Here is a 15,311-nt window from a genome sequence, read left to right on the forward strand (position 1 = left end):
AACTTGCTGAATAACCAGAGAAATTGTAGCCAAAGCCTTTCTTTTAGGCTATTTACAGAAATAGATGTCCTCAATACTTTGCTAGCAATAGCCAACAAGTAATCCACAGGGGTTTCATGATTATTATTGGTTACGTGATTATCTTACTGACAGAACTCAGGCCATGGGGATTTGCAAAATATTAAATAGCATTTTCAAGGAATAGAGAAGTTAGGAAAGGCTTTCTAACTTTTTCTGATAAGTCTGAGAATTAGCCATATGTCATCGAGACAACATATCTGCATCTTATCAGCAGAAAGGGGTGTTTTCAATGTCATTGCCAAACTTGTCCAAAAATTGATAATGTTCCGGTAGATTCCACTATATAAGGTGCAGTGTCTGGACCAGTAAACCAACCTCACTTCATTTCCCGAAAGGTAAGAGTGTTGTTCGTGTGCTTTGCATTCTCTAGCTATGTCATGCACCTACATGTGTAGGATCTTAATTTGACCAGTTTCTCAGTAGGAAAATAATCCTGAGGCAAAAGGAAAGGTGATTAAATTTATGGACATTTATGTAGGCGTTGATGCATTTTATGTTAGAGCAAATCAAGTCTGACATTTTTAAGTGGAAATTACAAAGTTTAGAAGCATTGCAAGCCTTGAATATACTACATATTTGCATTTCCTGCAACAACAATGTGATCAAATTAAGATCCTACACCTGTACTACAGGAAAGTTACAGTAAGTCAATTACTTTCTGTGGTGGTATTCAGAGTTATTGACAGTGTCTAACCCTGGCAGGTTGTTTGTTGACATGTCTGCATTGAAGTACACTCTGGGCCTTCTGGCCCTGCTTGTCGTGGCCGCCTGGGCCGAGGAGGTGAGTAAAACTCTACTAAACTCTCTACTGTATGTGTTGTGTGTCTGCATCCATGCATGTGTGTGTGTCGTCCATGTAAGTGTGGACGTATGCATATTTTGTGAAACAACCTAACTATTCATAGTAAGATGTTTGCTGATTTGTCAAAGACATTATTTCTGTCTGTCTTTGCTGCATGGTGCTATAGGAGCTCTCTGTCTCTGAGCTGCTGGAGAAGGCCAACAGGAATGTTGGTAAGACAGTTTTTAAATTGTGATATACAATACCCGCCAACACTTTCAGATTACATTATGAGTGATATGAAATATGAAATAAAGATGTATTAGAAAAAAAACAATACATTATCGCATTGCTTTTCAGTCCAGAACTAGGCTTAATCAGTATCAGGGAAACTGATCCAAGGTGTCACACTTTGACGTCCTGTCCCCGTCCCTCCAGTGCATACCCGTAATGAGCCCTTGATTGTGGATGACATCGCCTACGTCAACGAGGCTGAGAGGAACGCTGACCCCTGCACATCTCGCGGCTGCATGTGGCCCAAGTCCAGCGACGGCAGAGTCTATGTGCCCTACGTCATCGCCAACCAGTACTGTAAGTACCATGTCATGATGATATCTTATTTAACGATGTTGGATATTAACTGGAGCTAGTTTGCTAGAGCAGGAAAATAATCCTGCAGCAACAGCAAATGTGGATTGTCATTAATAGATTTGTTTTGTAGGGTTTGATCAAACAAAAAAGGCTCAAATCAAGTCTTACATTTTAAAGTGTAAATTATAAACTTCAGAAGCCCTTGTACACTACATATTAATGTCCTACATCTGTACATGAGTCCCAATCTACCGTATAAAGCTATATAAGTAGGCCATATAAGTAACAACTAATCATTACTGGCCAGGGTTGGGTAGGTTACTTTCTAAATGTAATCCGTTAGTTACTAATTACCTGTCCAAAATTCTGATCAGTAATGTAACTTTTGGATTACCCAAACTCAGTAACGTAATCTGATTACATTCAGTTACTTTTAGATTACTTTCCCCTTAAGAGGCATTAGAAGAAGACAAAAAAGTATGTTACCAATTGAACAACATCTATTGCAGGCTAAATCTATGTTAAAGTTTACATAGCTGGCCATATATGGATGTTGCATTTTAATTTTGGGGTTGGTTATTTAGGCTTCTTCTAACCCATCGCTTTCTACTACATATAATAATACGAATGAATTATATCTTTACATTAAAAACTAAGTCTATCAGTATTCCAGTCATTAAAATACATGTTATACCCCTTGATCTTCAAGAAAATGACTTGGAAATACTTGCCCCGCCTCTGTTTTGGTAAAAAGCTGAGGGATGGGCCTGGAGAAATGTAATTTCTCAGATAGTAGACAGAGCTATGGATGCAAGGACTGACCATCCATGATATAAACATTATTGTTTTAACCATGTTAAAAGAATATACAGTGTTTCTTTACATTTAGAATATTTACAAACATCGGAGAAAACAAGATTATATTTTGGGATCTCATGGAGTGTGACAGTTGAACTAAACTCATACGGCATTTATAAGTTATATCTTTCAAGAATTAATGGATTTATATAATTTATTTGTTCAAAAAATTGATGTAGCAACTACAGATTACCCCTTTAAGTCTATCAAAAGTGTGTGAGTTTGAGCATGTGTCCATTAGACCTATGGATTTTTTTGATCAACATGAATTGAGCACTTAAAGCCCCACTTTATTCCATAGGCTGCGATCTGCACTATGCAGCTGTTGCAAGAGCGCATTTTTCACTGGTTTCAAAAACAATGATTGATAGGCACCGTAAATGTATTGAATTCAACCATTATTGGGTTCAAATACATATTTAGAATTGTGAACAGCCATACACAACAACCACAATCCGTAAGGCGCAAATAGCTAAATGAGAAAGCAGCAGTGTGATTCACATCAATGCGCTATGTAGATATCAATAATAAGGGATATCCGTATCGCCGTAGACTACACCACTGCTGTCATCCTTACCTCTAAACGTTTATTCAAATTGAATAATCTTTGGATGGCGACAGCAGTTGGAAGACATAGCTTGGACTTTATCCTACAAAGCCAATTCCTGCTCTTTTCCCGCGATCCATCGAACAGATTTTGTGTCATCATAGTGGTCTCTGATTTGTGGTCAGACTTGCTCAGATGGAACAAATTTAAACTTGTGCCTTTTTTCAACTCTGATTTGAATGTCATTGAGAAAACAGAGAAGTGTCAATGATTTTTTTTCACAAACATCCTTTCTGAATTTAAAGTAATCCTCGAAGTAATCATCTAGTTTTTCAAAAATATCTGTAATCTGACTACTATTTTTGCTGGCAATGTAACGGATTACAGATACCGGTTTTTGTAATCCCTTACATGTAACGGATTACATGTAATCTATTATTCCCCAACCATGTTACTGGACATTAACAGTATTGTGTAGCAAGTTTCATGATAGAGTAGTCGTTTTTTAACAGTAGTTTTTCTTGTCCCATCTGTGTCCTGCCAGCCACTAGGGAGCTGCAAGTCATTGAGCGTGGTCTGCAGTCCTTTGCAGGCTTCTCCTGCATCAACTTCATCAAGCGCACCAACCAAAGAGACTACCTGCACATCCAGTCCCAGAACGGGTACGTGCACTATGGAATTACATATAGTTCATAGGTCTTACAATTCTACATGAGGATCTTTTTCAGTTAAATATTTAAAGGACAAAATTACATGTATTTAAGTATTTTTGTACTGGGGACAGTAACATTAGTACTCTCAACTTCAAGGAAAATGTTTTTATATATTTGTATGTTTAGCTCACACAATATAATTTAAAATGATGCATTAAGCCGTCTATAAAATAATAAATGTGTCAACTTTTGGGGAAATCTGACCAAATTCACATAGAGATTTTAGTTATAGATCTGTCATTCTCGTTGAAAGCAAACCTAAGAAGCAGTAGACCTATTCTACGTGCTCTATTTCTATGCTTCCCTTTCAGTTTTGTACACCAGCTTCAAACAAAATATATGTCACAGCAGTTTAGATGGTACAATGATTCTCTACACTCTGGGTGCTTGTTCTGGGTGCTTGTTCTGGGTGCTTGTTCTGGGTGCTTGTTCTGGGTGCTTGTTATGGATGCTTGTTCTGGGTGCTTGTTCTGGGTGCTTGTTCTGTCACAAACTGAAATAAGCCGAACTATTCGAATTTTAGCAACCAGGAAATGGAGGAGCCATTTCTGCACGTTGCATCTTTAATAAATGCATTTATTTTGCTTCCCCCAAGAAATTACAATAGAGGAGGAGTATCAAGATTGCTGCGGGAGCCTTCAATACAGCACCCAGTGTCAGTCATCCAGGGTTTATATACTTCATTGGTTAGGACAGTTCAGTCTGAGACATGAAACTGCATTATAAGGCATGACACATTTCTGTTAACAGTGTGTGTGTTTAAGTACATTTGTGTGGGTCTGACAGAGACAATTAAAACTAATTGCACTGTTACAACTCTGTCCAACCCATTCATGGCAGGTGCTGGTCCTATGTTGGTCGTTCTGGCAATGCCCAGGTTGTGTCTCTGAGCCGATCCGGCTGTGTGTACCACGGCACCACCCAGCACGAGCTCCTACATGCCCTGGGCTTCAACCACGAACAGACCCGCAGCGACCGTGACAATCACATCCGCGTTCTCCTCCAGAATGTCCAGTCCGGTAGGATCCCTTTCACATGTGTACATACACAGACAGTCTATTATATTCGTTGAATGTCCACACACAAACATGTACATTACATATGCGGGCAAACACACACACTGTTGCATCGGTCACCAACCGTTGCATTTATTTATTAGGGCAAGTTCTATACATATTCTATACAAAATCTATACATATTCTCTCTCTTCCAGGCATGGAGCACAACTTCAACAAGATCGCCACCCTGAACCAGGGAACGGCCTATGACTACAACTCCGTCATGCAGTACCACAGGTTAGTCACCATTGTTTTACCACTTTCACACCAGTAGATGCTTAGCCAGTTGAATAATTGCCTAACCAGCCTCATAGAATTCTAATTCTGTACAGAGCCTGTGGTTTAACAGTAAGACACCCGGCTCCTAGCACATGTTATTTATGTGGAATTTAACTTTATGTTCCGCCCTTCCTACTGTGTCCCATTCATCTATCTGACCGATTCTACTTCTAACCTGTCTAGATAAGCGTAAAACCATTTCCAAAAATATAATAATATGGTAAGCCTACCCCCACTCATCCCAAGTGTTCATGATGGTGTGATGTGATTGCAGGTACGCCTTCTCCAAGAACAACCAGCCCACCATGGTTCCCATCCCCAACCAGAACGTGGAGATTGGCAACGCCTCCCAGATGAGCCAGAGCGACATCACCCGTCTCAACAGGCTGTACAACTGTTAAACAGACACCTTGTGTTTCTGTCCTCTCACAAGGTTGTGTCAATGACTCAGTGTTGATATCAGAGTAAAGTTCAATAAACCAGCAAAAATATACACTATTTTTGTTTCATCATTTTAAAGTCTTAATATATTTTTCTACAGTGTGGATTAAAGTCCTGGGTTAAAATCTTATTTGAAATCATATTAAATAGCCTACTTTACCTGGGCTTGATTGAGCATGCGTGGCCCAATGGAACCAAGGAAATAGTCTCCAAACTGTAAACCCCGCCCACCTGGGACAGTTGGGAGGCTAGAGAAAACACTCAAAGCATTTGAAACATTTTAAATAGTATTTGAACCCAGAGGACTGGTAGATACAGCTGTTTGCACCAATCAAACTGTTGGACACTAGCCCTGCTCTATCACTAGCCCTGCTCTATCACTAGCCCTGCTGAGGTCCCAAATGCAGTCACACCCAATGCTGACCAAAAGGGGGCAGGCAACACATTACCACAGAGCTTTGGCAGTAACTGTCTATTCAAATCAAATCAAATTGTATTCATCAAATGCATCAAATACAACAGTAAAATGCTTACAAGCCCCATAGTTAAATATGTATAAGAGTAAGAAATAAAAGTAACAAGTAAACAATAACAATAGCGAGACTATGTACAGGGGGGGGTACCGGTACAGAGTCAATGTGCAGGGGTACCGGTTAGTTGAGGTAATATGTACATGTAGGTAGAGTTATGAAAGTGACTATGCATAGATGATAACAACAGAGAGTAGCAGTGGTGTAGAGGAGAGAGGGGGGCAATGCAAATAGTCTGGGTAGCTATTTGATTAGGTGTTCAGGAGTCTTATAGCTATGGGGTAGAAGCTGTTTAGAAGCCTCTTGGACCTAGACTTGGCCCTCCAGTACTGCTTGCCGTGCAGTAGCAGAGAGAACAGTCTATGACTAGGGTGGCTGGAGTCTTTGACAATTTTTAGGGCCTTCCTCTTACACCGCCTTGTATAGAGGTCCTGGATGGCAGGAAGCTTGGCCCCAGTGATGTACTGGGCTGTTCGCACTACCCTATGTAGTGCGAGCAGTTGCCATACCAGGCAGTGATGCAACCAGTCAGGATGCTCCCAATAGTGCAGCTGTAGAACCTCTTGAGGATCTGAGGACCCATGACAAATCTTTTCAGTCTCCTGAGGGGGAATAGGTTTTGTCGTGCCCTCTTTACGACTGTCTTGGTGTACTTGGACCATGTTAGTTTGTTTGGTGATGTGGACACCAAGGAACTTGAAGCTCTCAACCTGCTCCACCTCAGCCCCATCGATGAGAATGGGGGCGTGCTCGGTCCTCTTTTTCCTGTAGTCCACAATCATCTCCTTTGTCTTGATTGTGGACTACAGGAAAAAGCGGACCGAGCACGCCCCCATTCCCATTCCCTACCCCGGCCGTCCACTATTGATCCCATGGATGAGTATACTACTGTGTCATCAGACTCCATCTCCCACATTAGAATGAATTTGAATCCAGATTATGTTTTAATGCATGAACATTTTAGACACTATTTTCCCAGGCTCCAGAGTGACAGGTGTCTAAGGCACTGCATCTTAGTGCTAGAGGTGTCACTACAGACCCTGGTTTGATCCCAGGCTGTATCACAACCAGCCTTGATCGGGAGTCCCATAGGGCGGCACACAATTGGTCCAGCGTAGACCGGGTTAGGGGAGGGTTTTGCCGGGGTAGGCCGTCATTGTAAAATAAGAATTTGTTCATAACTGACTTGCCTAGTTAAATAAAGGTTGAATAAATATTCAACAGAACACATCACCATCCCGGATTTTAAATGCTAAAACTGTTTAAATGTTTGTACGGCAGAGAACCTACTATCTGTATTACTTAATGTAAGCACAGAGTTGTTTGCACTTCAAGCACACACACAGTAAGTAGTCTGGATAACCAGACCCTAGGTCGGAGCGTTTTTAAATTGTGGAAGGCGGATGTCTAGAGAGACTAACCAGTAAGTGTGTGGTTGTGATGAAGAGCTGACTAGATGGATCAGTATATCTTCTTTACCTGCCTAAGCCAAATATAGGTTATCACTTTCTGTGAAAGTATAGGTTATAGGGCTACTGTAATTACAAATGAGAGTTTGACGGAGTCAATATGAAAGCCTGAGTGGGTGGTTGGGGGGGGGGGGAAACCCTCTCAAGTTCATGTATGTACGGCAGGTAGCCTAGCAGTTAGAGCTGTGGCCCAGTAACTGAAAAATCTGTTGATGTGCCCTTGAGTGAGGCACTTAAACCTAATTTGCTTCAGGGGTGCCTACTACTATGGTTGACCCTGTACAACGTCACATTTCACCGCACCTATTCGGCAAAGGTTTTTTAAACTAACCCAAGATAGACCACAGCCTGTTGTTTCCAATAAGAGAAAATTAATCATAGTGGGCAGACCAAGCAAGGAGGTGGGCAGAGCCAAGCACAAGCAAGCGAGATCCTATTGGCGCATTCTAGCATGTATTTGCATATTTCTGTTAGGCAACGCCTACTCTGTGAAGTGCTCTTGTACAATAATTCAATTCGACCTTGCACTTCTAAAAAAAAATGTTTTTAATCATTTGAAACTTTTGCAAAGGGTAAAGTGTCCAAAACATATTCAAGTCTGTTCATAACAGATTCTAGCTTTGGTAACAGAAAACTGTATTGAGATAAAATGTTTCATCGAGGAGAAAATTTGCTGAATGTCAGAAAAAATCCATCTCGCTCCATCTTCTCCCACTGCCGGCCCCTGTGCTTCCTCTCATCACCATATTTGGTGGTGCGTGGAAATGCCAACCGGATCCTTCAAATTTATACATCCGATTTAACATCTGGCTCATTGTTCTATTGGTGAATCTGGTGAATGTGACAGTATGCATATTTTTTTTAGCCCATACTTGCCATAGTCCAGACCTAACGTTTTCCACACCTCCTTCCAAACAGAATATATGCTGGGATCTCTCCCTGACAGTCTTGCTGCATGCCTCACACGTTTATCTCCCTAGCAACCTGTCTTCATTGTCTATTCCTTTGTGGTTTGTCATATCATTTCAAAACAGTTTGTGTTTTGATCGGTAGAAGTATATGTAGATCTTGCAATGGGTAATTGCTATGACAAATACTATTTCTTATTTACAAAATGCACTATTATGGGTAAACACACTCCTGCTCCACTTGTTCGACCTAATCCACCTGCTCCGCCTGCTCCTCCTGCTCCTCCTGCTCCTCAAACAGAAGATGCTGGCCCAAAGTTTTAGAGGGAGAGGAAAAAGCACGGGCAGAGAAGACAGTGGTGATTGTTGTTCAGCCGCGGGCCGCAGTGGTGACGCAACAGAGAGGTCTGCTTCAGCCATTGGCATCCACTCAGGACAATCAGGAAGAGATGTGGCCCAGTTCCGTTCTCCATCTCCTCCTCCTCTTCTCCCTACATCACCTCTCTTCTCTCTCTCTCTCTCTCTCTCTCTCTCTCTCTCTCTCTCTCTCTCTCTCTCTCTCTCTCTCTTTCTGTTGGTCACTAGTCACTATCCGGACCTTCTGTGTCTCCCCATTTGAAGGTCTCGCCAGGACATGCGATTAATCCGGGACAGAGTCATTTTATCTAAGCCGTCTGGTCTGTCTGCCGAATGACCCAAACGCACAAGCACACTGGTACCCCTCCTCCCACTCCTTCCCACCTCGTCGCAAACAGGAAACTATTGTGCCTACCGTGTGTCCCGACCAAGAACAAGTCACTGTGAGCCAAGTCCCAAAAGAGGGTTGGGGGGGCATGTAGCCTAGCCTCAGGTCAGTTCCCCATAGCTGGCCTCATCTATCACTATCAGTCCAGTCCACACACCTCCAGTTACAGAGGCCTCTATCTCTCTCTCTCTCTTTCTCTCTTTCTCCCTCTTTCCCTATCTCTCTCTCTCTTTCTGATTGCTACTTCCTCTGTGGGCTGTCCTGAGTGTCCTCACATCCCCCAGGGAAGACACTCCTTATAATGTGTGGTAGAATCATATCATACATAGAATCATACATAGGATCAGATTTACCCTCCTTGAATACTTACCTTAGTAACGCAACACTGATCTTGGGTCAATATGTAGGGGCATGCATGAGGACTTCTTTTAATCACCTCTTTTAGGTAGGATATCAATTACACAAGGCTTAAAGCCTGTGGGGCCTAAGGACCAGTTTTGGTTTACTGCATATAACGTGTACGACAACACATTTCCTATGATGCATTTATCTCCATCATAATATTGCTCTGCAAAAAATGACAAGCATCCCATAACAACTTTCTATATTGTTAAAATATTGAGATAAGCCCCTGTGCTGTGGTTTACCTCAGCTTAAGGCTAATAGTTCTGCAGTACATTGCATGATGCATATTGTATGAGCGTCATGTAAAATAAGGCTTCGTTAGATTACCATTCACATGGGGTCCTCCATGGGAGGTAGGGTAGGTCTACTTCTCGCAAATGGCATCCTATTTCAAAGGTAGTGCACTCTAAAGTGAATAATGAGCCATTTGGGATGCAGCTCAGGTCTACTGTTCCCTAACCCCCACTATCCAGACCTGGCCAGTCCCATATCAATAGTTTATGCTGTGATGCCCCTGGCCCCCTCCTTGCCCCCGCCTAAGCCTAGCCTCCGCCTGGCCCTGGGAACACTGGACGGCCAATTAGCCTAAACATGATTAGTCAGATTTGGCCCCGAGTCAGTTTTCAATTAGGCCAAGTCAACAGGAATAGTAGCCCCCTTCAGCGGTTTAAAAATAGCTGTTTTGTATATCTTACAGCAGCGCCGGAGTTCACAGTTTACACACAGTAAGTTACACACAGAGGGTAACTGTCAGTAACAAATGAGAACACATTTTCAGCCCCAACTTTGATCATTAGACAATGCATAGGGTCATTTTGCCAAGATCTTGAAAGTATGTAGAATACAGTCCAATTAGATTATTGTTGTGATAACTATATTTTGTGTATCTTTTGTTTATGCTTTCACACCTTTACGTTTCAGTTCCTTTGACACTTAGGAAGCAATAGAGCCATAAACAAAGTCCCCATACAACCATCACCATCATACAACCATTCAACCATCACCACACCACACCATCACCACACCGCTCATTTGGAAAGAAATGCAATTATATATTTTGTGAGTGTGCGTGTGTGCGTTGTTAACATCTGCTTAAGTTATTTCCCAGATCTTCCAGTCTGGACAACCAGACGACGGGTCCGGAACGGCAATCCAAATCTGGACATCTGCTGCCCATCCTTGTGTCGGCCTGTTCCGCTTGTAGAAATCCTACCCGGGTCGACCACCAGAGGGGGCCTGCAACGGCGATCACCAACCGGACATCCACTGCCCATCCTTGTGGTGAACTGCTCCACTTTCAGACAGCCTACCAAGGTCAACCACCAGAGGGGGCCTGCAACGGCGATCACCAACCGGACATCACGTTATTTTTATGTTGGTTTGCAACTTTCAGGATAATCACAAGATTGAACCCACCAGAGGGGAACTGTCACAACATGGCCTTTTGGGTGTATATCGTGGCTCCCCCCTCCTTGTCTCTCTTTCTCTCTCACACATCAGGTTTTACAATGGTCATAAATACCTGGTAGAAACTGCCATGCAGGGAGAGAGTCTACCAGAACAAAGAGTTTCTCTTTCTTCAAAACTCCTAATCTCCAAAATGAGAGAACTAAACAATGTTTCTACTTTAGAGAATGTGGGAATGGTCCGTGGACACTTAAGGGACAGTTATGACGAGTGTGTTTCATTTAGTGACCTCATGAAGGACAGGAAACACACATAACTATAACTCTTAAAGTGTACAATTTCCCAGCTGTCAGGTTTACATCTAAATATTGTGAAACGTATGTGATTAAACATCAAACTACGTGGGAAAAGATGTAATGTGATGTTAACCTTCTAAATGAGAGTATGCATTTTCATACAAAGATGAACTAGTCAGTGGCCACACCCCCGTGAGCCCAGACATCACATTAGGCGTCATAGAACCGCCCATTTTTCCACAGAGTATAAAACCCACTTCCTACAAAATATACATTAAGTCAGCGAGCGAGTCCCCATGTTGGAATGGCTACAATTCTATACACCATTAGACCATACAGCTGTAGTTTTGGCTACACTGCTGGAAATAGTTCAACTCTGAGACTATCGATCACTACAGAATAAGAGCAAATCTTAGACGTATAATTACTAGTCTGCAGCTAGAAATTACGTAAGTCTAGTATGAGAATACCAACAACCGACATTTCAATGATTATATTTCCCGCTCTTTCTCAGTCCCCACCCCTTTCCTTAGTCTACCAAGCCGTCCTATCGGCTTTGTCCACTAGGGACTTTTTCTTTATATCATGTAGTAACCCTACTAACCCTCTACTGTCTGTTTGTTATGTAATTTTGAGTGCTTATTTAGTTAGTTAATAAATAATTAAGCCGATTCATGATTTAGGCTAGGGTTCATGCAGATATCCAAGGGTTTGTGACGTTCAGTAATGAGAACTGATGAGGTAATAATAATACATTAATGAGAATGACTAATTGATCAGATGTTGAATAGAGAGTTATATTCGGAAAATTACAACTCTGTAAATCTCAACATTTTCCTTGGTGCCCTGACTTCCTAGTTAATTAATGTTTACATGATTAGTTTAATCACGTAATAATTAAACCTAGCGAACTGATTTGATATATATAAGTCTTGACATTTAATGATAGTCCAGACACAACAACTGTAAATCGGCCACTCAAGAATATTCACTGTCTTCTTGGCAAGCAGCTCCAGTGTCCATTTGGCCTTGTGTTTAAGGTTATTGTCCTGCTGAAAGGGGAATTAATATCCCAGTGTCTGGTGGAAAGAAGACAATCAGGTTTTCCTCTAGGATTTTTCCTGTGCTTAGCTCCATTTTATTTATTTTTTGTCCTGAAAAACTCCCCATTCCTTAACGATTACAAGCATACCCATAATATGATGCAGCCACCACTGTGCTTGAAAATATGGAGCGTGGTACTCAGTAATGTGTTGGATTTGCCAGAAACATAACATTTTGTATTCAGGGCAAAAATGGAATTGCTTTGCCACATTTTTTACAGTATTACTTTAGTACCTTGTTGGAAACAGGATGCATGTTATGGAATATTTGTATTCTGTAAATGCTTGGTTCTTTTCTCTCTGTCATTTACTGTAGGTTAGTATTGTGGAGTAACTACAATATTGTTGCTCTATCCTCAGTTTTCTCCTACCACAGCCATTAAACTCTGTAACTGTTTTAAAGTCACTCTTGGCCTTATGGTGAAATCCCTGAGCGGTCTCCTTCTTCTCTGGCAAATTAGTTAGGAAGGACACCTGTATCTTTGTAATGACTGGGGTGTACTGATACACCCTCCCAAGTGTAAATAACTTCATGCTCAAAGGGATATTCAATGTGTTCAATGTGCATGAAAAATCTTGCTAAACACTATTATTGCACACGGAGTGAGTCCAACTTATTATGTGACTTATTAAGCACAGATTTACTCTTGAATTTATTTAGACTTGCCATAACAAAGGGGTTGAATATTAATTTTTTCAATACTTTTCAGCTTTCATTTATAATTCAATTGAAAAACATCATTCCACTTTGACATTATAAGGTGTTGTGGGGTATTGTTAAACATAATATATTTTGAATTCAGGCTTTAACACAAAAATGTGGAAAAGTCCAGGGGTGTAGATACTTTCTGAAGGCACTGAGCCCCTTTCATCAACAGTCCCCATAATCTCCAACTAATGACACGTTTCCCTTCAGAACCCTGATTGAGAAAGGGGATGGATGGAAAAGATTATCTCTGCATGACATCTCCAGCAATGTCCAGCGATCTGCATCTGATTTAGACATGAGTTTTGGATTTGACGCATGACAGGAGCCAGGACAATAATAGGCTGTGTCTGCGAGCCAAGGGCCTGGGCCACATCTTAAATGAACAGTGCACAGACTGACTGGCAGCTGTCCACTGTCCACCTGTAGGTGTGGTAATTGAGACAACCCAGTACTGTACTATACACACTTAATTCTAACTATGACATACAGTATGAAGCTAAGAGAGTCTGTGGAACAGAGAAATGGGACACACCAAGGTATTTCACTGTGCGTGTAATTTCAAAGCAGCAATGGCACCAGCTATAAAACAGTCCAAACACAAACGCCCGTCAGTAATTATCGCAGGCCTACTGTACATCACCACAATGCTATTTGACCCAAATAGTGTATCAAGGCAATAAATAGGCAGCGGGGATCAACTCTGTAATCCTAAATGGTACATCTGGAAACCCCAGTATAACTAATTCATATCAATGGTCGATCATCTGTCGAGACTGCAGAGCCATTATTGACAGCATTGAAATAAATGGTACCAGAAATGATACATGATCTATCGATCCAAAGGCATATCTCAGGCCGCAGATCTAGATTACAAGCCTATAGGTCTTTGGGCCTACATTTAATAAAAACGTTTAGGCTATGAGGTAATAATTACAGGACAATCTAACCTGTAAAAAATGTGTATATCCTGGATATTTTAGCTGACATTAGGCACTTGGAATATTTGATATAATTATACAAAACAGTGAATGATATAGGCTACTGTATCTATGCTCCATTCTTAGGCATACGTTATCCCAATAGGCCGAAACCGCTACTCTGACTGTCGGCATGTTAAAATAACTCATGACAACACAACATGAAGACCATCCTTCATCAGGCTATGTTATTCACACATCCACCGATTCCACATAGTCATAGGAAGGGTAAGAGGTAGCCTCGGTTGTAAGCCTTGGCATGGTGGGTTTAGGCAGAAATAGGACACAGCCTTGGCGACACTTGTCCCCACCACAATTGTCCTCACCACAATTTTTTTTTGTCACTCTTTAGCCACCGCGCAACGCACCTCCTTTCAAATTGAGAACGCATTATCATCTGGAATACGCCTAGGGTCCACGCCTACTGCCCTTAACCAACCTGCGCTCCCCGAAATGCCATGGTCTGGTCTAGTCTAGACTGTCTCATCCGCGGAGACACATTTTTCTCTCGAGTGTTTTTACAATTTGAGGCTACAGTCGTATGTGAAATTTGCATTCAGCAGCGTAGTAGTTAAAGTGGTACTGAATGCGTTGTTTTATGTTCTGTGTGGTGCCCGCACTCCAGCAGACCGCTACAGTAGGAAGATGGCGTCGGAGGGAGCGAGCGGGGAACAGCGTCCTCCGATACAAACACTGGCAACAACAGTCCTTGGAAGTGTCGAAGCGGTAAGACCTTTTCATATTATAGCCAGGTCTATATGTTTCTATATTTGCATGATTCGTTTTGGAATAAAGGCACCGGGCACAGGAATAATGAATACAGAAAGACGGTGAATTTCTCTATGAACCTGAGTGTTCATCTTGAAGCAACAGCAAGATGTTATTCTTGTGACAATGTAGCGAACAGCAAAACAAAGGTTCTCAGATTTTTTTCCAAATAGACTATATACATATGATCCAAGTCTGTTATGAGAATTAAAATCAAAGGAATTGGGTTAATATATTTCTCACACCTCAAAAAGCTCAGTCTGTTGGCACGACCGATATGGGGAAGCGTAGTTGGCTATAAAGCACTGATTTGCGGTGTTGTAAATACAGTTGGTACAGTGTGGTTAAAACGGTGGTTTCAATGTGTAGGCAACTTACATTTGAACCACAATTTAGGCTATAGGTTTGCGCTGGCTCGTCTTCTGAATAGGCTACGAGATAGGACGCTGCTTTTGAGATGGCTGTTCAATGCACAATGCTGTAATTATTCTCTATACATCAAAAGCTCTAAGTTGAAACAAAATATGTTAATGGTTGGTTTGTGCTTTGTGTCATTGTGGCTTTAATGTGAATATATTGTTATCTGATGTAGCCTACATGCAAATTTGCATTTGAAAAATATTGCCTTTATGGTTAGAAAAGAAA

General features: G+C 41.5%; 2 protein-coding genes across 26 annotated transcripts in view; both read left to right on the forward strand.

Moving 5' to 3' along the window:
- Nucleotides 1-390: 390 nt before the first annotated feature.
- Nucleotides 391-5,401, forward strand: LOC118395943 (high choriolytic enzyme 2-like). Its single transcript, XM_035790044.2, has 8 exons — nucleotides 391-416; nucleotides 784-862; nucleotides 1,050-1,095; nucleotides 1,301-1,453; nucleotides 3,403-3,520; nucleotides 4,412-4,590; nucleotides 4,785-4,866; nucleotides 5,183-5,401. Exons 2-8 carry the CDS (start codon nucleotides 797-799, stop codon nucleotides 5,307-5,309), a joined length of 771 nt encoding a protein of 256 aa, XP_035645937.1. The 5' UTR covers nucleotides 391-416; nucleotides 784-796; the 3' UTR covers nucleotides 5,310-5,401.
- An 8,733-nt stretch (nucleotides 5,402-14,134) lies between these two features.
- Nucleotides 14,135-15,311, forward strand: part of LOC118395944 (cortactin-binding protein 2-like) — a 121,341-nt gene continuing 120,164 nt past the window's right edge. For 24 of the 25 annotated variants that reach the window (XM_052466240.1, XM_052466251.1, XM_052466243.1 and 21 more), the window contains exon 1: nucleotides 14,135-14,624. In XM_052466240.1, the coding sequence (XP_052322200.1) occupies nucleotides 14,544-14,624 (81 nt within the window). In that variant the 5' untranslated portion in view covers nucleotides 14,135-14,543. The remainder of the gene's footprint in view (nucleotides 14,625-15,311) is intronic. The other variant, XM_052466262.1, reaches the window with a different exon arrangement.

This window comes from Oncorhynchus keta, chromosome 17, assembly GCF_023373465.1.
Source record: "Oncorhynchus keta strain PuntledgeMale-10-30-2019 chromosome 17, Oket_V2, whole genome shotgun sequence".
NCBI lineage: Eukaryota > Metazoa > Chordata > Actinopteri > Salmoniformes > Salmonidae > Oncorhynchus > Oncorhynchus keta.

What these genes read in the sequence shown, in the direction of transcription:
- LOC118395943 (XM_035790044.2), top strand. Translation starts at nt 797, where the DNA reads ATGTCTGCATTGAAGTACACTCTGGGCCTTCTGGCCCTGCTTGTCGTG. An exon ending in TGGCCGCCTGGGCCGAGGAG is followed by an intron (nt 863 to 1,049) that starts GTGAGTAAAACT and finishes ATGGTGCTATAG; the next exon opens with GAGCTCTCTGTCTCTGAGCT. An exon ending in CACATCCAGTCCCAGAACGG is followed by an intron (nt 3,521 to 4,411) that starts GTACGTGCACTA and finishes CATTCATGGCAG; the next exon opens with GTGCTGGTCCTATGTTGGTC.